Raw genomic sequence first — 21,431 nt, 5'->3', positions numbered from 1 at the left:
GACATGCTTATTTAATTCTTCATCCAGCAGAAATGACTTGTGAATAAAGTTGTTTGTTTGTAAACACTTTGTTCTCATGTCATTTATGCCATTTCAAAAGCTATTTCAAAAAAGTATCAAATGTTGTGTTTTAGAGTGAGTCTCTGCATATCCTCATGCTGGAATTCAAAGTACCTACCCCTGAATGAAAGCAATGGTATGTGTTTTTTTTTTTCCTTTTTTTTTTTCTCACGACCTTTGAGAAGTCAAGGTTGATGTAACTATTTGCAATAAAAAAATTATAGGCGCTGACCTGGGGGTTAGAAATATTTTAATATATAGCAATCACTTGTCCTTCAGTGTGAAGGAGGGTCAGTAAACATCATGAGGAATGCTCATCATTACCTCATCCAAGGAATCTAGTTTACTTTATACTAAAAGTGAACATGTGAAACCTGTAAAACAGCGGTTGACTAACAGTAGATGTGTCACCAGTGTGGATGGACTGCTGTACTTCCTACTTCTCAAAGTCTTTCCAGCGTTGATGTACATTTTTGTAACCGAGTCGACTATAGCAATTACAAAGCTAATCTAATTCTATTCTTTTTTTCGTTTCATCCTAGTTAACAGAGATGTATAGAACCCACGAGGAGGTTTAACAGCCCCGTGCAGGGTTCCTAACAGTAGTCTGGTAATGTGCTGAAAATGAATCCCCTCAGCTTCGAAAATTGCCTGTCTTTTTAAAAGTACAAAAACAAATGTTCAGTTCTGTAAAACACAGGGCTGAACATATTTGAATCCCCTAACATTTCTCATATTAGCTCACTGGGTCATTGTCATTATGCCATATACAGCAGTTTCTTTTTCATTATGAATACGAGATAGAATCTTGAATGAATGAAAAGACTTGAGTTTAGAAAATGTTGGATAATATGCAGGAACCCCCATCGATGCCTTAATAGATGGTCTGTGTGGTTGTGTTGTAACAGCCATTGTATCACTTACTGCTCTCTCTCCCCTCTTTGCATCTCCTCTGTAAATAGCCCGTTTCCACAGCAGAGCTTCAGTAAGATGATAGTGTCTGATGATGGAAAGCATAATTTGTTTTTGTTGTAGCCCATTGCCAGGCTGGGAAATTACCGCTGGCAGCGAGATGCAAACGTATACATGTAAATGAATGATGTTAAAGGGGTAAAATGTAGAAGCGGAGCATGTCCCGGCGGGGCCCGGTTAAGGCCCTCGCTGTGGAAAATTGGCTAATGATAAAGTAATACAATATGCTGAAAGTATCTCTGCTATGCATCTTCTGGCTTATTTGTTTGGAAGAAAAATGATATATGCTCCGCTTCGGGCAAACGCACCTATTGAGTTTGTAAAGATTGAAAATGAACTGTTATTCAGGGCTTTGTGTTTGCTATAAAATGATCATCCTCAGACTGTGACTTGTCAGCTGAGATCTAATTAGTCTAGCCTAAGGCGGTCTCACTTTCTTCTGGCTGTTTATTCATTGTTGCACCATCAACCACTGGAATGTAAAATCCAACCTTTCTTTTTGTCTATTTTGAATATGTTCATATGCAGCTTGGTCTTATCTGAAATTAGCTCGGTGAACGGAAGACTGTTCAACACGGAGAAGAAGAAAAAATGCCTTTTGTTTAACGCCTGCCTTTGTATAATTGTTTGTACTCAATAAACCTTTTCGGAAATTCATTTAATTGCATTTATTTATTTATTTATTTATTTATTTTGAATCAGTACTCCTTAAAGCTTGGCAGTGGGACCGCTGTGTAGATGTTGTCAATAAACCAAACATTCTAGTTTCAGGAGTTTATTTTTAAAGTTTATTCTCTCAAAATGTATTTGATATTTCTGGTCAACATTGTTTTGGATATTTTACATAGCTAGGAGAGTACAAAATGCAGATTTTAAAAACCACTGAACAGAAAAGGCAGTTAGGGTGGAGTGGAGGCATAGACAAAGTGGATGGAGGTGGCAGAGAAGGAAGTGTCCAAATCATGAGTTACTGTAGATATAGTGAGTGACCAATACAAAACAAGACTGGATACATGTCTTCCATTCTAAAAACCTTGGACTACCTGTACTTGTAGCACATGCATGATGTTCTTCATAACACAGAGACATCTGTATTCCTTCCATTGTAGATGTAATATCTTTAGTGCCTTTTGTAAATGTACTAAACGCTCTCGTTTTATCTTTCCACATCCGGCTTCCATCCCTTTCAATGAGGTCACTTGAGTTGGGTTGTAGTTCAGGGACAAAGCCCACAGTACAAGGCAAGACGGCAGTCAGGGGGTGTAGGTGTATTTGTGTGTGTGAGAATAACATCTATAAGTGCAGTTCCATACTCTGTACATACTTTATAATTCCCTGTATGCGTATATTGATTAGACTGTATTATTTTATAATGGCTTCGATGTTAAAACTCTCAATTTCTCATTTCCCTTACATTCATATTAAAGACCCATTCCCCCTCAGCTCCATACAGCTACTGTATCTGATCCTTTGCCTTTACATAAAGAGCATGCCTGGTCCTCTTGTGTGGTTTTGGAAAAGCAGTCAAGATTCATCCGACCCACAGCTTGTCCTAGACTTTGGCTGGTACCATAAAACGTCTATTTGGCTTTCATTTTGACACTCAACACTTTAGTAAGTAAATAAAAAACTAGTTCATGAGAAGTGAGGGGTGTTTTATTAAAACAAATGACCAGTTAAACGGTCTTATTATTTAAGTCATATTTTGAGTATGAATACAACTTTTAACACATTTTATTGTGGTCTGCAAGTTTTTGCCAACTTAACATTTTTTATCCAACTTTTTTCAGACTTTATTCCAGTCCATATATATATATATATATTAGGGCTGTCAAATTAACGCATTCATTTCGATTAATTAATCACAGAAAAATTAACGCGATTAAAAAAATTAACGCAGATTAATCGCACTTCTATAATGCCCTTTGACCCGGTGCAAAAGTGGTGCGCAGCTGCACCTGAAGCTTGCATACACAGCCCGCACGGGTGAAAGGGAGAAAAGTAAAGAGAGAAGCAGGGGAAAGGGGCTGAGGGCTCTATGGATGGTTTATGGGATGCTTCGGGAAAATAAGCATGAAGGTAGGAAGACATCTTACTTTATTCTCCTCAGTGTCTGTGATTTAGTGGGTGCAACAATGTATAGGTTCAAAACAGTATCTCTCAATCTTCCTCCGTGTGTCTCAATTTTGTTTGCTAGCTGTCTTGTCTCCCGCGTAAACGGACACCCGCCCCGTGTGTGTGTGTGTGTGTCAATATTTTTGCCTATGAGTACGACGATGGTGAATGAATCGGCATAGGCATCTGTGGCAGTGCAGCGCTGTCTGTTGTGGAGACAGAAGTTACGAGAGAGAGAGAGAGAGAGAAACAAACTGTAGCAGGCTATACAGCCGTTTATAAACGGGTATAAAAGTGTCATAAAAGTATGCGATTAATTTAGATTAATTAATCACAGAGCCTGTAATTAATTAGATAAAAAAATGTAATCGCTTGACAGCCCTAATATATATCCTTTTTTTAATTGTACTGCAATTAAAATAAAGACAAAAAACAACTTTGACCCTTGGACCCGTTGCCTGTGGCCACATATGCCCAGAAATCTTTCCATTAAAAATATAAAAACCAGGCTGCAAATTTAAAACGATGAACACAGTATTCTCACCATATGGTGGCTGTTATTTCACTTGTCCAAGTTCCAAAGAAAAATCATGATGGAGAAGGAAACTTTCTAAAAATGCTAATTATCCAACTGTCGTGCTATAACATAAATAACCTGGCTTGGATCCAATGTATACTACTATTTTAAATTTGTCAAAATTTGTCAACATTTTAGACTGTCTATTATGTTTAATATGTGCCACAGTTCTGTCTTTAAATATATTTTTTTCTTCAGTATTTGAATACATTTGATCAGTGCTTCATGGCTCTAGGTCTCTGTTTCAAAATAAACCGACTTAACTTTAGGAAAGCGATCAATCCTGATTTGTTTTTTTGGGACTTTTTCACAATAAGAGCTGTTTTTTCTGAGCCACCTTTTATAAAAACACCCCTCTGTGTACGCTAACACTACCAGGATACCTTTTCACCCGTGTGTCACTACAAGCCAAAGTTGAAGACAAATAAGGCAGGTCAAGTTGGTCTTGCTTGAAGGTTCAAGAATATCACAATAGCACCATATCAAACTAAAATAAAACATACCTCATGCATCTCTAGATATATAAACTGTATATGTATATATGTTAATGAATGGATATGAAATTCTAGGGGTCCAATACACAAGTGCTGAATATATTTCAAGATTCACAGAAATAACTAATGCCACAGTTCAGCTGAAGATGCAGCGTGAACTGGTGTCCCATGACTGCTAGTATGTCATCGGGTACCCATTTTAAAATCTCAACAGTCAAACCCTTCACAGTGCATAGAGCATTTAGTTTGCAACATCACTTTACACTGCATTTACAAAGCCTTTTTTCTTTCTTTTAAAGCCTGTTAAATTCACCCTGGTGCTATAAAGTAGCATGTAGCGCTCCAAATTCAAACAGCACAGTATTACAGTTCACAACCATTGTATAAGGCAGGTTAATAAAAGTACTCCTCGGTACTCTTTGAGTCACCCTATATGTTCATTACAGGCCTTCATATTGTACATAGCTATATCAAAGCATGCCATAATTTACTCAAGGGAGGGGGGGGGGGAAACTGCAGCAAAAGTAACAAAAGAAAAGTTTTACGAACATTCTTTGGTTGAGTGTGAAAGGAGCATTCCTGTGCTTTTAATTTAATGCTTTTGAATTTGGCATTTGTTAAAAAGAAGAAAAACAAAAGTGGAACTTTGCATTGATACACTGGCTTTAAATACAGGCAAAAGAGTGATGGCTTTAAACCTAGTCTACAATATATTTATTTTTAAATTCTCGCAAAATAATATAAAAAAATCTAGTGATAAAAAGCCCCGACTGATTGTACACAAATACTACTTTCTCTTCCCAGGTTGTCAAGGCAACCCCCCCCCCCCCCCCCTCCTCCCGATGGCCTCCACTGTCCCCTTTCACTTCTTCTTGGTAAAGACACTGAACTTCTTCTCCTTGTCTTTCTTGGCCGGCTCCGGGGGGGCAGTGGAGGAGGAGGAGGGAGCAGGCAGAGTGTGTGCTTTGGCCCCTGAGGGCCCCGAAACCTCCTCTGCTGCCAGGGGCTGAACGGCCTTCACCATGGCCTGGCTCCAACGCTGAAGCTCCTCCTGCAATCACACACACACACACACACACACACACACACACACACAGCGGCTTACAAAGGGATGTCGGCATGCATTAAATAAGGCTAAATCAGGGCAATATAGTTGAATATAACCCCGCTGTGAATTATTTTACTTTATAAAATTTAATGATCCCTGTAGGGTAAATCCTTTGCCGGCTGGTGGTGAAATGGAAGGAAATATGAATAACAGCTTGATGTCAGCTGCTTACATAAATAAACCTTGCCAGATAACTTAGACATGGGCAGCAGACATGTCAGACTGAAACAGCTCATGAAATAAGATATATGTAAAGTAGGCCTATGTAGTGTAATACATTCAGTCTCATATGATTCACGTTAGTCAGTGTTTATTTTTCTGCGCTTAAAAACTCACCTCGTCTTTACATTGGAACAAAAATTCACTGCCGTCTGCAAGACTGTTAGATGGAAAAGGAAAAGGATGTTAGAATGTATTGTGTGGAGAAACACAAGAGGAACAAGCGGTTGTTTTATGCTTATAAAATCAATAACAAAAAAAGTGTTATATTTCATTTATTTTATCTATACAAAAAACCAACAGGTTTTGGTTTTACAGGGGATGTTATGTGCGGGACTATTTCTTGGCAGGGAGCAGTGACTTCCTTGAGTCTCCGCTGGATTCTTGGAAATCTTCCCAGCGATGACAACATTTCAGGAATCAACTGCACCCACTAATAAGGATGACCAAGCAATAAATATTCCGGCACATAATCCACCATAAAATCAAACCTAATATCTTATCAAACTCTTAGCAACAAATCCATAGGCATGTATCCCTAAAAAGCTGAACATTTACTTTAATAGTGAAAAAGTTATAAACATATGAATAGGATTCTCACTGTAGTTTGAAGACGTGCTTCTTCTTCTTGTAGTTGGTGAGGATCTCCCAGCTGGCGTTAACGAGGGACGAGGGGTCCTCTCCGTTATTTGTCGTCCCACGTCCAAAGCTCTTGGCATCTTTATAGACCGAGAGCTGACCGGGTTTTAGCACGCAGTACAAGTTGTTCCAAGACCTGAGGGAAACAGGAAGGGTTTAATATCGATCATTTTAGGTAAGATCAATTCTGGCAATGATGTAGAATCAATTCAATTTAATCCCAATTACAAGAGCAACATCACCACTCCATTACGACTTAATTCAGTTCATTGGACATAAGGAGTGCAGCTGGCACAGCTCACTGCTGTGTGACTGACAAGTATAAATAGTTTTTTGAACCCAGCCAGATCCTCTGAGAGACAGACTTTTTATGCTGCTTGCGTATCAAAAAACTGAAATGATATCAGCTGCATAATCATTTTAAAATCCCAAAGGTGGCTTTATTCATGCTTAAGAATCCCTTTTTACTCATATTCTTATTTTCTGTGTGTGTATCTCCTTATAAATCATATTATTCTGTAACCTATGTCGTTTTGATTGAAAAAAAATTAATTGGAAACTCGTCGTTTCATCCACTACAAAGATAATGTACTCAGGAAATATTTTTTTTTTAAGAAAAGCTTTGAAAAGATGCAGACTCGAGTTCCACTGTGAAGGATGGAATTTGTTAAAGGTGTTTTGATAGATTGTCCGAACAAACAGAAATGAATAGAAGCAAATGAATGTCTAGATGGGGCAGTGGGGTAATGCAAAGACTACATTACATGGGTTAAATGGGCTCAAGGGTGGAGTAAGCCATACAAGAGATCTCTTGTTGATATTTGAACTGACCACCAAAAACGAATACACCCACAGACGTGCCTCGCCTTGGCAACAGCAGTCAGCACTAAACTACCTGTCCAATAGGCTTGTTGTTACTAAGGTCAAAACACGCTTGCCTTCAGCTGATTGGTTGGAGAAGTGTTGACAGGCTCGGAACAACTCTCTTTGTATACATACACACATACACACACAGTTCTGACTAGTAGTGAGGAAATATTCACTGATTTTGACGAAAAGGGGTTTGGATTAGAATTGGCTGAGTCCACTCTTAGATAGGCAAAGACAACAGTTACCTATTTGAGGTCTTCTTTCCCACGCCAGCCACGTCGTGTTTGCGACTCAGCATGCCCTCCTGCAGCACGGTCTGGGCCCTGGCGGCCTCAGTGGGCATGGTGGCAGCCCGCTCTGGTTCTTTGGGGGTCACCACCGCTACTGACACAGAGGGCTCCAAGTCCAGAGAAGCACTCTCTCTCATCTCTGACACTATGGGCACCGTGGAGTCTCCGGCTGTCCCATCCAGCATACTTGAACTGGGCTCAATTGCACCAGAACCAGACTGCAAGAAAAAAAAATGAATGGAGATAGAAACAGATTGAGAAAAGCAATAAATCCAACCATCAACCCGCACCTTTCAGAGGGGACAACAGAGCACAGTGTGTCCTTCCATATGCATCCGTGATTATTTCTATAATTGCTCAAAGAAGTATTTCAACAGTCAGATTTAGTTTTTAGGAGTGAGAGATGTGTGGTGTGTGAGTGTAGCTACTGACCAGAGTCTGTTCCTCAATAGTGTAGAGTTGTGAAGATTCCTCTACAAAGCCGGTGTCTTCTCTCCTGCGGGAAAGAGGGGCAGCATGGGGTCTGCATGAGACACTTTCAAGAGCAGCGGGTGAAAGACAATGTGTTTGTGTGTGTGTGTGTGTGTGTGTGTGTGTGTGTGTGTGTGTGTGTGTGTGTGTGTGTGTGTGTGTGTGTGTGTGTGTGTGTGTGTGTGTGTGTGTGTGTGTGTGTGTGTGTGTGTGTGTGTGTGTGTGTGTGTGTGTGTGTGTGTGTGTGTGTGTGTAGAGAGAGAGAGAGAGGGAGAGACTGTGTCCACATTGGAATTTAAATGATAAGGCTCACAGGGTTTATTTTAAAAATCATTGCAGTTCTCCATCTTTCAATACTTTCTGTTATTAAATTGGCTAGATAAATTCCGAAAAACAGCTGGGCGCCATAGTATTTAGCCAACTTAACCCAAAAAGGAGAGAATAGTGTTACATTGTTTGTGCTAATGAGTATTTCTGACAGCGGGAAGCGTTATGTGGGATTGACTGTGAGTAAACTACTGTGCATGTGCATTGTAATGAAGGAACGTGTCGCCAAATGCAACAGTGTGTATCCTTTAGGTCTTGAGCCATGTGGCATAAAGGAAGCCACATCAGGCTTTAAATACAAAGACAATACATTACATTTCATTTAGCCTTACTGCTTATTGCCTAGGATCAATTCATGGTTGGACAGTGAGAAATTGTCACCAGACTTCTGTGTATTATGACCTTCTAATGGTGCATGTGGTACTGTATATGTCTGCCTGCTTACCTGCTTTGTTTGTCTGAGAGTTGCTCTTCTTTAATGAACTGCTCCATCTCCTGTTGCTGCTTCCTCAGCTCCAACAACTCCAGCTGCAACACAGCAGTGAATTGGAAAATCAGTGACTTCATATTGTTGCTCAAGAGAAGAGAAGATGTGAAAGATTTTTCACACTTTTTATTGTTATGAGTCCGCATTGTTTTATTCCCTGTTTTTCAGCAGTTATAATGATTTGTTTTTTTGTTTTTCTGATAATTTACCCATTCATTCCTGAGTCGGTTAGTCGACCTAAAAAAACTTCCTCTGAAATCCAAGCATTGTTATTAAACAACCTCCCCAAAACCTGAGGGTTTGCACAGACAACGTTTACACAATTTTTTATATCTCAGCCTTTGTAGCAGATGGAGAAATTAAAAAAATAAATACATTTAAAGGTTAAACCCTTGGCTTTACCGGCACATAATTGCCTTTGTCTATTAGCATTAACATTAACATTAACATTAACATTAACATTAACATACATTTTTATTTTATTTTTTAAATCATGAAAAATGCCTTCTACACTTTTGCCTATCATCGGTCATGATGACATCATCCAAAATGTACAAACGTTGCATCCAGTCATGCATGGGTTAAATGACTGTGTACACCATCTTTCAGACGTGTGCGTACCGTAGTGAGGCGCTCCAGTGCACAGAAGCGCTCCTCCCAGGTGGCGGTGGACTTCTCAAAGGCCTCGTGCCTCTTGAGGAGTTTCTCCACCTCGTCCACAGTCAGGCCCACGTCTCTGCTGGTCACATAGGGCTCCTGAGCAATCAGCCACGCCTCCGCCACAGAGGCATCCCGCGCAAACTGACACACCTCCAGCACTGCAGGCGCATTGACAGGCAAGACAGAGGTCATTATGAGAGGTTATATAATGTAGCTTCCCTATCTTTACAATAACACCATATAACAGAACCTTCAATTGCATTAAGATTAATGCTGGATATTATGTTCGCTAGCGAATAAATGTTAAGAGTCAAACTTGGTCTTATTGTTACAATGAGCTTTAGGTTATTTTAAAATGTGGATAACATTTTGGAAAATCAAGAAATTTTTACAAAAAAATCTAAAAATTTGAAATGGAAGAATGGAAGAATGGACTTTTTTAGTTTTGCAAAGTAATGACATTATAAATAATGTGTGGTTGTCCTTCTTCTACCAGGAGGTCCTGTAGACCTAAATCGGAATAGGCCGAAAACATTTAAAAGAGAATATTTAATTTGAAAATTAGTTGGAGAAGCTTTTTGTTTTGCTGTTGTACAGAAACGTTATCATAGAACATCGCTGCTTTTGTCTGAGACTCATTTGAAAACTTATGATAAAAAGATTTGTGGTGCGGTGCTCTTTCATGTGAAACATTTTGTATACATAACCTTTTACATCAGGTAGCCACAACAAGTCCTTTATGAAAGAAATCCTATATGAACAGTATTTGACTTGGAGATCAGTGTGGGTTTCACTCACATAGTCTGAGCCAGTCCCATCGGTCGTCCCACTTGAACATCATCTCCTTCCTTTTCTCCGTCAGCTGCACCAGCTTCTCCTTGATCTGACACGGGCAGTCACACAATCCCACGGTTACATTTCAGCAATATTAAACATCTCAGCACCGAGACTGGCTATTATCTGGCTAAGAATTAGTATTGTGGAGTAATTAACCGCATATTAAATTCAGGCCAGGGTCAATTGCTCATATAAATTTGTTTGGCTTTTCCATTTCTAATTAGTGCTTGCTTTATAAGTCTCCCCCCGATGAGTGTAAGATGAGTGAAGTGGATTTTTTTTTTTTTTGCGATCCAATCGGCTCTATTGTGCCAGACAAGAACAATCGCTCCCAGAAAAGTAATTAAATCTAATGAAAGCAGCGTTTTAAAGCCCATCTGAGGATTTAAAAAAAGAAGCCTAGTCTGCCACTGAGGCCTTACCTCAGCAGAGTCTCTGTGTTTGCGTGTCAGCAGGGCCTTTCCCAGTTCCACGCAGTCAGTGAATTTGGCTCCCCTGGTCTCGATCTCCGAGCGGATCCCCTGGTGGTACTTCTGCAGCAGCTCCACAGATGAGACATCCCTATTATAGAAGAGGGAGGGAGAAGTGAAGACAGGTAATGTCTGACATTAATCTACCCTCTGTTGGTAGGGACTGGAACTGCAGTAGTATGGCAAAAGGCTCTGGCACCCTCAACAATATCCTTTATCCAATAAAAATACACTGTAGGGTACTTTATAGATTGATGATTAATAAAAATGTCCTGAACACATTCTGTATTGGAACTCAAAATATAGTGTGTAATTATAGTCACTATTTTGGAATGGGTCAATTAAAAAATCTTTTACAGCCTTAAATTAACTGAATGTTCCTTATTGAGGTTATTATGAGCCTCATGTCACATTGAAGTACTGTTTAACACAAGCAAGCCAATTTGGGCCCCGCTGGGAGCAGCAGTAATGTGAAAGCTAGTTTTGTATTAATTCATTTGTGCTCACATCTGCACAAGACTTTCTGTTTTACAACTATCATCAACGCATTTAAAATATTGTATAGTGTCTAAACATACAAAAGTACTCCTTGTAAAAATAATGATCTATGCTCCGTCTTCACCAACGATAGAAAAATAATATCCACATTTTTGTTGCCAACTGAAATGGAATGAAAAATGAAACTCAAAAAATCAAGGAGCACAGTTAGTTTTTCAGCTGTCTGAATCAGATGCCCCTTTTAGGTAAAAAATAAATGCATCAGTAATCTTTTCATTAAGTTGAATTTTACATTATAAACCATTCAATCTTGTGTCAGATGTGTGCCCTGCTCACTCACTTGGGTTTCTCCTGTGTCTCTATCTGTTGGATGATGCTCTCCATCCAGGCCAGCAGGTCTCTCACCATGGTGAAGAATCTGAACTTCTCCGCTGTCTCCTCCAGTCTGGCTCTGCGGCCGTCGCAGGCGTCCAGCAGACCCTTCCAGGCCTCCAGCACCTCTCGCTCTGAGGCCTGGATGCTGTCCGCTTTGCTGCCCGCGTACTGGGCATGAAGACGGGCTGCCATCTCCTGGTACTGTTGAACCTGGGAGGCGGGAGAGTAGACAGTCAAATCATTAAAGGAAATTATTTAAAAAATCAAGGTCGCCCTCCATTCCAAAATTTGTTTTGATTACCTTCACTTTTAAATGGGTATTTGAACTTTACTATGTCTGTGGGGGATCTTAAATGGTCATGTCATGAGATCATAAGATCAACTTTATTAAGAGGGGGAAAACATTGTTTATTTTGAGCATTTCTTTCACTTACAAGTCATTTTTATGACAAGGGAATGTTGATGTTTTTACCACTAGGGGTTAGCAGATCAAGCTGTAAACACAATTTAAAGGGATAGGGTCCATCGTTCCCTATGATTTTAGCTCTACTTTGGTCTCCACCAACTCACGGAAGAAACATCTAGCTGGTAAATGATCAAATTGGTGCTGGGCAGAATCAGATATTTACAATAGAGTTCTTCCTACCTGTTTGCCCAGAGCGGTGATGTCTCTCTCGTAGGCGGCGTGCATTCTGTGGAAGGACTCGGCTTTGCTGAAGTCTTCTCCCACATCATCAGGAAGCTCCTTCTGCTTCTCATGGATCTGAGTCACCAGCTCCTTCCCGTCATCAAAGTACCTGAAGAAGAAGAAGAAGAAGAAGAAGAAGAAGAAGAAGAAGAAGAAGAAGAAGAAGAAGAAGAAGAAGAAGAAGAAGAAGAAGAAGAAGAAGAAAAATCAGTCTGTCTTTCTCTTTCGCTGTGTGTGTATTATCTCACGTCTATCATCCTACCAAAAAGCTATCAATATCATTCTCATTATCTCATTACATCCTCCGAATCAAAGAACATTTTAAATAATAAAAAAAAAAAGTCTTTTAATTGAAAAAAAACAAGAATAGGAAAGAAAAAAAATAATAGTAAAAAAGAAATATATTTTCCTTACTTGAGCAGTTCATAAGATGCGGTGAGGAGCTGAGCGCGAGTGTCGATGAGCTCCAGAAGATCAGCCCAGCTGTCGTTGATGGTGTCCTTCCACTCTGCCATGGCTGCTGCCTCTGTGTGTCCGGCCTCAATCAGCTCGTCTATAGTCTCGTTCACCATGTCCACTCTCTCCTGACCCACCATACCAGTGTCCCGAGCAAACTCTCGGAACTTGTCCCTCAGAAGCTGTCGGGAAAAGATAAATGTGTAGGGTTCTCTTTATACGAGACAACATTGAACATCTAAATTTCCTTTTGATTTAAAGCTGCACTGGGCAATGTGTAAGATAAAAGCCCATATGCTGTGAGAAAAATTTTATTCTTAGGGAGATTGCTCATGAAGGCTCAGGTGTTTATTAAGACAGATGGTCTATGATCACGTTACACCAAAAGAAGCAAAAGCATATTATAGGCAAAGTATCATATGGTTATCTTCTTCTTTTTTTATGAAACTCTTTAATTTGAAGACTTCAGACAGTGTTCATACCTATCTCATCTTATCTTCAATGAGATAAGCCTCTCTCAGTATTGAGGAAGGAGTTTTGATTGAATTTCTTCTTTATAATGTTTTTGCATTTTCTGAATATGTCTCTAAAGCCTGGGAAAGGTGGAGAAAAGTAACTCCTGAGCAAAAAGGTCCTCAGACTCTTGAGGATATATGGAATATATCCTGGAGTGTGTTACTGTTGGATAGTCTCTGTTCTTGTTTAGATGATGCATCTGTTTTATATGTATTTGTGGTTGATGTGGATGTATTGTGTTGTCGGATGAGGATGAGAGGACACACCGGACGGAATGTTAAGGTTTTCTTGTTAGTTAATGTGTCTGTACAATTCCATGTGGGACGTAAATAAAAAATTATTTCGTTCCTTCTCTATAATGTAATTTTTATTTGATTTAAATGTTTTATTTCTATTCCTGTTTGGTAAATACAGTGGGTTAGAGCCCCACGGAAATAGAAAGTCCTGTTTCATATTTTTCATTCGCTTTTCTAATGTCTATTCCATACTATTTTAATCTTTATGTTTGATATCATAAACTTGCCTTGCCTTGCCTATACTGGCTATTACAGTATAATGCGTTTTTATTATAAGGCATGATGGCAGTGAGTGTGTGCATGTTTTTTGGTGTGTCTATATTACCGTGACTTGGTCCAGGTCTTGTCCCATCTCCTGTGAGGAGGCCACCACGTCTCTCTCAGCGATCCAGTGCTCCAGGTACTCCACCTCTCGGCTCAGCAGGAAGTGATGGAAGGTGTGATCCAGCTTCTTCCTGCGCTCCTCGGCCAGCTCCCTCAGCCCCGCGTACTGTTTGTCCACCTGGCCCTGACGCCGGAGGATCTCCTCACTGACAGACAAATATATAAAGGAGGAAAGGCAATGAGATGTGGGGAGGATGGAGAAAGTTTGAAAAAGGTGGCAGAGAGATTGGATTTAGATTTAGATGAAGAAGTGTGCGATTAGGATACAAGAATGATCAAACTTAAAGATGGCGTCAGCGATTGTTGTCAAAAATGATTTTTTTTTTTTGGTCAAAATCAGTGAATATCTTCTCATGTTCTGCTACCTTCCCGTAGTGTGTGTGTTGTGTGCTGGAAAAAAAACAGCGTCAAAACACAGCCTATGCTCCATAAACAGGCCCCCTTTGTTTACATAACCGTTTTTACAGGGCCTAGGCTGTGTATTAACACCAGATATTTTTTCAGCGCACACAGGTAGTGGATTGTGAGGAGAAATTCACTGATTTTGAACAAGCATTCTCCGGAAACGCTGACTCCACTTTTAACATCCTTGTCTCTCTTAATACTCTATACCACAACTGGGACTATGTGAGTGAATCAGCATCCGAAAAAGTTTGGATGTACGTTTTTGTCAGTGAGTGCATTGAATTATTAAAGCACAGACCCATCAGGATGGTCCTCGGCAAACATGTTTTGGGCGCGGTCAGACAGCCTCTGAATGGAGTCGGCGTAATCGTCCACAGCTTGCTTGAGGATCGTGTGACGCTTGAACGCCAGCATGGCACTCTGCTCATCCTGGAGAGACGGGAGAAAAAGACAATGGGGAAGAGGCCAGATGAAGAACAGCTCCGAAAATAATGCAAAGAGGGGAGAGTAGACTACACATCAAAGCCAAACAAAATGCTCCAAATGAGCTCTCAGAAGAGGGCGCCACTTATAAAAAAGCGTGTCCACTTAATAGAAGAACAACCCCTCACCATGTCATCATGTTAATGCATGCAGTGCCACTTGTTATTTGCACAACACGATACGCCTTGTATCGAGATAATCAGATCAGTGTTTCAGACATCTGCGGCCACTGAAGTTACAGTTTATACATGGAGACACATGAAGTGAAATTAATCTAGAATAAACATTTTCAGAAGGTGGACATTTCTGTATTATAAATACTCATTTTGACTGGATTTATGTAATATTCTAATAATATTCTTTTGAGATGCTGGATTTTTTTGATTCCATGAGATGTTCACCCTAATCATCAAAATTAAAACACATTTCACTTTGTGTAAATATAGAATATATGAAAGTTTCACATTTTGAATGAACTTTTCAATGATATTCAAAAAAAATTGAGACGCAAGTATGAATAAGCACTTCAAAAATAAAACACACATCTGCGTCCACTTCCCCAAGCTAATCAGCCTGCACAGCTCCTCACCTTGGCCTTTTCATCAGCGATCATGTACAGCTCCTGCTCTCCTATCCATGCCTCTGCCTCGTCTGCGTCGTTGTAGTACTGCTGTGCCAGGTGTGATCCGTTGAGCCTGTCCCTGCGTTTGGCCTGTTCGTCCTGTAGCTTGGCCCAGGCCTCCTCCAGCTCCTTCACCTGCTCCCCTATCCTCTCTGCCTCCGCTGGGCTCTCTGAGCTGGCCGCACCCGCCATCCTCCGCCCGCGCTCCAACACTTCATCCACACGCGGCTGGTGGCCCTCAACCTCCCTCTGTAGAGTCTGGGGGACGGAGTAAAAGACAGTGTAAGTGTGGAGTGTCAACCTGAGATAACATGATGTGGCTTTGCTATTTAAGTTTAACCTCATATACAGTAATACAGTATATACTCACACCACTTTGATTGTTTAGTAACAGATTTAAAGGTGCTCCGAGGACCTTTCAGTTTGTGTTCATTCTTGCGCCCCCCTTTGGACAAAAGCAGTAGTGTTTTTCCTACACCAGCTTTTGTTCCTGGGTGAGCGTACCCATGACAAAGGCATTAAGAAAAACTATATAAAAATAGCATTCTTTGCACTGATGGTGCCCTTTGCTTTGACATGTAATTTAGAAATATTTCAAAGTGTCACCTTTAAACAGATTTATTTAACTGTTTTGTATTTCTTTGTTGATTGTTCTGCATTGCTTTTCTGTTTATATACTGCATTTATTCTATTTATTGTGTTGAAATCTCATATTCAAATATTTATGTTTTATCACTGTGTTTTTTCTATTGTTTGTATGTGAAATCAAACTAAACTAAACTCAAAGTAAGCCGTGAACTCCCTTTGCTACGGCTATTTGTAAAAACAAGATCATGTTGTTTCTAAAGACAAACTTGTATGAATGATTTATTTGTTAATTTTTCAAGGGAATTCAAGTTTCCTCCACCATTCGCACATATTTTAATTTGTAAAACACTGGAACATTTAGTGTCCAAACAAAATGTTCTTTTCTTTGCTTTTACAAACACATGGAAATCAGTTTGCTGCACAGTGTACGACTTTCTCCACTGAGACAAAGAAGTAACTACATCTGAATAAGTCCATCAATTGACAAGGGAAATCTGCAACTTTTCAAATATTCATAATTTTTTCAAGCAAGATGGTGGAAAAATACCAAACACTCTCTTGCCAGATATGTGGTTTTTTGTTGTTATAAATAATTCTAAACTGAATCTCATTGGGGTTTTGGACTGTTGCTGGCACAAAATCAACAATGTTAAGAAGACACCTCGGGCTGAGGGCTCTAGGAAATCGTGAGGGGAATTTTTCCACTATTTTCTGTTATTTTGTAGTCCTTTAGCAGAACTAAATAAAAAAAAAATTAAGTGTTAGAGGCAGCTAGGGTTGCAAAATTCCGGGAATTTTCAAAGTTGGAAACTTTCCATGGGAATTAACGGGAATTTATGGGAATTAATGGGAATTTTGGGAATTAACGGGAATAAACGGGAATTTACTAAATTTAAAGCAACCCAATGCACTAAATTCACCCAACTATGTTATTTCAGTCCAGACAAACGTTCTAGACTGTAAAAACAGTTTTTTACACAAAGTTTTAATATATTTATGAACATTTCATTTCAAATCAGATTGTTTTTAAAGTTTATTGAGACACCCAACTTGATATCATAAATTTGTTTTTGCTAGACCAGGTTTACAGAGGCTTAAACTGTGATTTTAAATATAGTTGGGGATAATATATTTTAGCATTATCTTGACTAAAACAACCAGATGTTATGCAAGTACACTAGGCAAATTGCACATAGCACACATCCTACTGCAGGGGTACTGAGGCCACGCCCCTTACATGCACTGTGCATTCCTCCATCACATGGGGGGCATTTGACTTTATTCATTGAATGGGTGGAGTCAGACCCCATGGGTCAGACAGATGAGTAAAATTTTACTCAACATGCATCTTTTTGTTGTTCAGGGAAATTATTGATTGTTCATAAAATAATCAAAACTTGATAAAGCTCTTCTTACAAATAGAGGAGAGTGGTCTAAGTTGTGCCAGTGGGCAACTTGTGCCACCCATTGTTTCTAGATAACCATAGAAGACTCATCCTGTAAAGAAGGGAGAAACATGGAATAAGCACATTTAAGCTCAAAAAACTGTGTTTTTCCTTTCAAAGTAAAATTTCCATGATCAATGTTTTTTGATTATTGTGTCTGAACAATTATAGAGAAGTTTGAAAACATTTGACACATGTTTTAGTGCTTTAGTATGCTACACTTTGTGTCTATATAATTAGGACGATGTCAGCCCTAAACTGCTGCATCATGCTTATTATCCAAAATTCTGGGGTTGAGGTGATTTGTGCCAAAGAGCCTAGGTGAGTTTTAAGTAAGTGGAGTAAGTAATGGATTTGTCTTGCAATACAGTTTATGAGATATATATCAATGGCACAATTTACCCCATGGTATTTTCTCCAATGGCACAACTTACACCACACCGGGGGCAAGTTGTGCCACAAGACAACTTTTTTCCGAAAGCTATATTTCGTCAACAGTTTATTCCAGATCCAAAGTTTTTATTGTCGGGGATACACAACACCCTGAAATATATGTATATATTTGAGTTGGAGACTTTACTGTCAAGGCCTCACTTTAAAGTCACTTTGAGTAAAAAGTGGCACAACTTAGGCCACTCTCCCCTAAATTTGTTCAAATGTAATGTTTTTTAATTGTATTATTTTGCATGGATGTCTGCCTATGACCAAACATAGTGTTTAAATGTTTAGATTTATGTTTGTATGAAAAAAAAAATCATTTAAGTTACCGCCATTTAGTTAATTCCTATAATTTCCAATTTTGAATATTCCCAAAATTCCCGAGCGAAAGTTCCCGTGGAAAGTTTCCGGAAACTTTCCGGTAATTTACCGGAAACTTTCCACCCCTTTGCAACCCTAGAGGCAGCCCTAACACTACATTTAAAGTACATTGACAGTTTTTATAGTACTCTTTTTCTAGACACAAATCCCTCACCTGGTTCTTTTTCTGCAGCATTTGCACGGTTTGTAGATTGTGTCCGTGCTCTTGTGACGTTGCCAGGGGCATCCTCTCCTCGATCCAGAGCTGAGACACAAGATGAAGAATTATGACAATTAAAAAAGTTAAAACAGACTGGGCTGGTTTCTGTTATATCTTTACTGATCTCAGATACACACAAAGAATAATAAAAAAAATGTTAAGACCAATTTCACCCCTTTACAAAATGTCTCCAACTGTAAAAATACTTCTTTAAGCTGTCTCCTCCGCCTGATTAAAGTGAATTTAGGCCGTGAAACCAATAAGGGATTAAAGCTTTTTTACTCAGATTCACCTCGAGAGTCAATTTCATGGAGAGAGCTGGTGTGCACACACGGTAACTGAAGGCTTCATTTCCATATTAATAAGTTATCCTTTTGGGTAATAAAATAAATAAAAATCCTCGAGTTCAGACTTCAGTATTTCTTAAACTATAATTCCCAAAAGGTGCTATCATGCTGTCAAAAAAAAGGCAGTAAAAAAAAAAAAAAAACATTCATCTTGCTCCTTTAAAAATCACATTACTTTCTTTCATTCTAATTTTGTGCTGGGGATCATTTTGAGAGAGCAGGGAGTTAAGTTCATTTTAGTCAATTGTACACAGGGCACATTGAAATGTGTCTTTTCACACATCCCCTCTCAAGTTTTCCACTTCGGAGGGGGTCAGAGCACAGGTACAGCCATACTACAGCACCCCTGTAGCGGTTTGGGGTTAAGTGCCTTGCTAAAGTAGATGTTATCAGCCTTCACTAATGTTACAAATAACACCCTTCTGTCCGGTGCCAGGGATCGAACCAGCGATCCCCATGGTTACTGGTCGGCCACCTTTCCTCTGGGCCACACTAACACCCACATTCAACACTTTCCTTTTTTGCTGTCTAATGGGATCTTTTGCTTACAAGCTCATCGGCCAGGTCTCTGTAGAACTGATGGACAGCCTTGGCGGCCTCCAGCTTGCCCTTGCGTTGGGCCAGTGGTGTGAGGAGCTGTTGGAAGGAGCCCTGTAGAGCCTGCTGCTCTGCCTCTAGCTCAGGCTCCTCCTCCCTGCCTCCTCCATGTCTCCTGGCTGCCTCCTGGAGCTCCTCAAGCTCCCGCGCACGGTCACGCACCTGGTTCTCTGTCATCTGGAGAGAGAGAGAGAGAGAGAGAGAAGGCGGGGGAGATACAATTAAGAAAGAAAGATGAATATCCTTTCAAGAGCCCTAATCAGGATGTAGTGGAGGGTGAACTCACCAACAAAAGTTTGTTTTGCGGTTGTGTGTGAAAGTGAACTTTTACTAACGCAACACCAACTGTCATTTAATTTAAACGGACTTATGTCGCTTTTTGTATTCTTTCCCAAAAATATAATAGCTTTCATGAGATTTCTGTTTGTTTTATTCAAATGCCAAACAGTGAACACAAATACACATCCGACACAGATGCTCACTCAATCAAAGTTAATCCTAAAAAAGCACATAATCTAAAATCGTAATGTAATCATTCCCATGGCGAGGTTTAACAATCCAAAGATGCACACTATGCATACAAATAGAATGAGAATGCTAGAAATAGACACATGCCTGGTGCTTCTTGAGCAGGATGTTGGCGTTGGTGAGGTCTTTGACGTCCTCGTCTCCGCTCTGCAGCTGCTGCTGAAGCTCTCCCAGCCACTTCTTCATGTCGGTCAGGCTCTGGTCGAACAGCTCGGAGCGGTTAGCGTCAAACAGCAGCCGCTCTTTCACCTGGGCCGTGGACTCCAGCTTGTCCCACAGCTCGTGGAGTTTGGCCAGACGCTCCGTCACGATGGGCTCGAACTCAGGCTTGGAATCCATGAGCTCCTGACCCTCCTTTAATAACAGACAACAAAAACACAAATAGAGAAAATGTTTCCAAAAAGGTATTATTGACAAAGGACAAAATAAATACAGTAGATACTGTAGCTCTTCAGATATGATGCATTGTAATTGTTATACAGACACTCCTATACCCCTCTGAAACATAATACCACTTTCATTTCCAATGTTGGCTTGGCATTTCATTGTAAATGTAAAATGTCATGTTAGTTAACACTGGTGCTCAATCATGAGCAGTGAGACAATGATGGAATAGTTGTGAGCCTTACTGCATTATATTTCATTATATACTGTATGTCACCGGGTACCTGAATGTTGTCTTTTCCTTTACATAGATAAAGACATTTCCACCATAAATTGATGCAGAAAAGGCACAAATAGGTGTGAATAAATTCACCAGAATGCAGGGATTTAAGTGTTTGATGCTTCAAATGTTATAGGGGGAGGACCCCCACACTTCCCACTAGATGTGTCCATCACAATGTTGAAACAAAACCTACTCCCAGAGGGGTATATACAGTAGCCCACCTGGTCCACTTTGTTGAGCCAGTCCTTGTTGGAGGCCAGCTCAGCCATGAAGGCCTGGTGCTTCAGCCACTTGCTGTGGAGGTTCCTGGCCTCATCGTACGACGTGTCCTGAGCCGTCAGCATCTTCTCGTTGATCCACACAGTCAGCTGAAGCGTGCAGAGGAGCAGTGAGTGTTAGGGATTAGCAAAACAAACAAGAAATAAATAAACAACTAAGGCTGAATGCACACAGTTACAAAACTTTGGAAAGTCACAGAAACATCAGCATTTTAAATTTGGGCAGAGGTGACTTTCTCAGAGCAGGAATTATTTCTTTATCTTTTCAGAGCAGAGCATTCACCAATTAGCCAAATGGGACCCCTATTCCAAAATAGCATGATATAAATTAATTCCAAAAGAAGTGTGCCACTGTGTTATAGTAAACAAAGCAAAGTGTGTATGTGTGGCAAATTGATGACAATCATCAAGAAATACAAAGAAGTAAAGACATTGTGAAGTCTCAGGGAATAATTGTACTAAATGAAGCTAGAAAAGCGATTACAGTGAACAGTGAAATGACAACTCACATCCTGAGTGTTTTGCAGGAAGTGCTGCAGGTCACGGTTGTCCCGGAGCTTTTCTGACACCTCCTCGGCTCTCCTTTTATTCTTGTTATGCCTGTTGTGCAAAAAAAAAAGAAAAAAAAGAAAAATACATTCAAA

General features: G+C 39.9%; 1 protein-coding gene across 1 annotated transcript in view; it reads right to left on the bottom strand.

Annotated features, from left to right (window-relative positions):
• Positions 1-5,080: 5,080 nt before the first annotated feature.
• The window catches only part of sptb (spectrin, beta, erythrocytic), a gene marked incomplete at both ends in the record, with an annotated part of 36,550 nt that continues 20,199 nt past the window's right edge, over positions 5,081-21,431 (bottom strand). The window contains 20 exons of the mRNA XM_080042883.1: positions 5,081-5,269; positions 5,663-5,705; positions 6,147-6,320; positions 7,300-7,562; positions 7,777-7,840; positions 8,588-8,670; positions 9,251-9,447; positions 10,088-10,172; positions 10,549-10,687; positions 11,435-11,679; positions 12,116-12,266; positions 12,572-12,795; positions 13,751-13,951; positions 14,509-14,643; positions 15,287-15,577; positions 18,326-18,415; positions 19,267-19,491; positions 19,930-20,196; positions 20,731-20,877; positions 21,297-21,387. Coding sequence (XP_079899009.1) covers positions 5,081-5,269; positions 5,663-5,705; positions 6,147-6,320; positions 7,300-7,562; positions 7,777-7,840; positions 8,588-8,670; positions 9,251-9,447; positions 10,088-10,172; positions 10,549-10,687; positions 11,435-11,679; positions 12,116-12,266; positions 12,572-12,795; positions 13,751-13,951; positions 14,509-14,643; positions 15,287-15,577; positions 18,326-18,415; positions 19,267-19,491; positions 19,930-20,196; positions 20,731-20,877; positions 21,297-21,387 — 3,304 coding nt within the window. The remainder of the gene's footprint in view (positions 5,270-5,662; positions 5,706-6,146; positions 6,321-7,299; positions 7,563-7,776; positions 7,841-8,587; positions 8,671-9,250; positions 9,448-10,087; positions 10,173-10,548; positions 10,688-11,434; positions 11,680-12,115; positions 12,267-12,571; positions 12,796-13,750; positions 13,952-14,508; positions 14,644-15,286; positions 15,578-18,325; positions 18,416-19,266; positions 19,492-19,929; positions 20,197-20,730; positions 20,878-21,296; positions 21,388-21,431) is intronic.

The sequence above is a fragment of the Ammodytes marinus genome, assembly GCF_949987685.1.
Source record: "Ammodytes marinus genome assembly, chromosome: 15".
Classification (NCBI taxonomy): Eukaryota; Metazoa; Chordata; class Actinopteri; order Uranoscopiformes; family Ammodytidae; genus Ammodytes; species Ammodytes marinus.
Note: the sequence above shows the minus strand (reverse complement) of the source record. Positions and strands in the feature narration are given on the sequence as shown.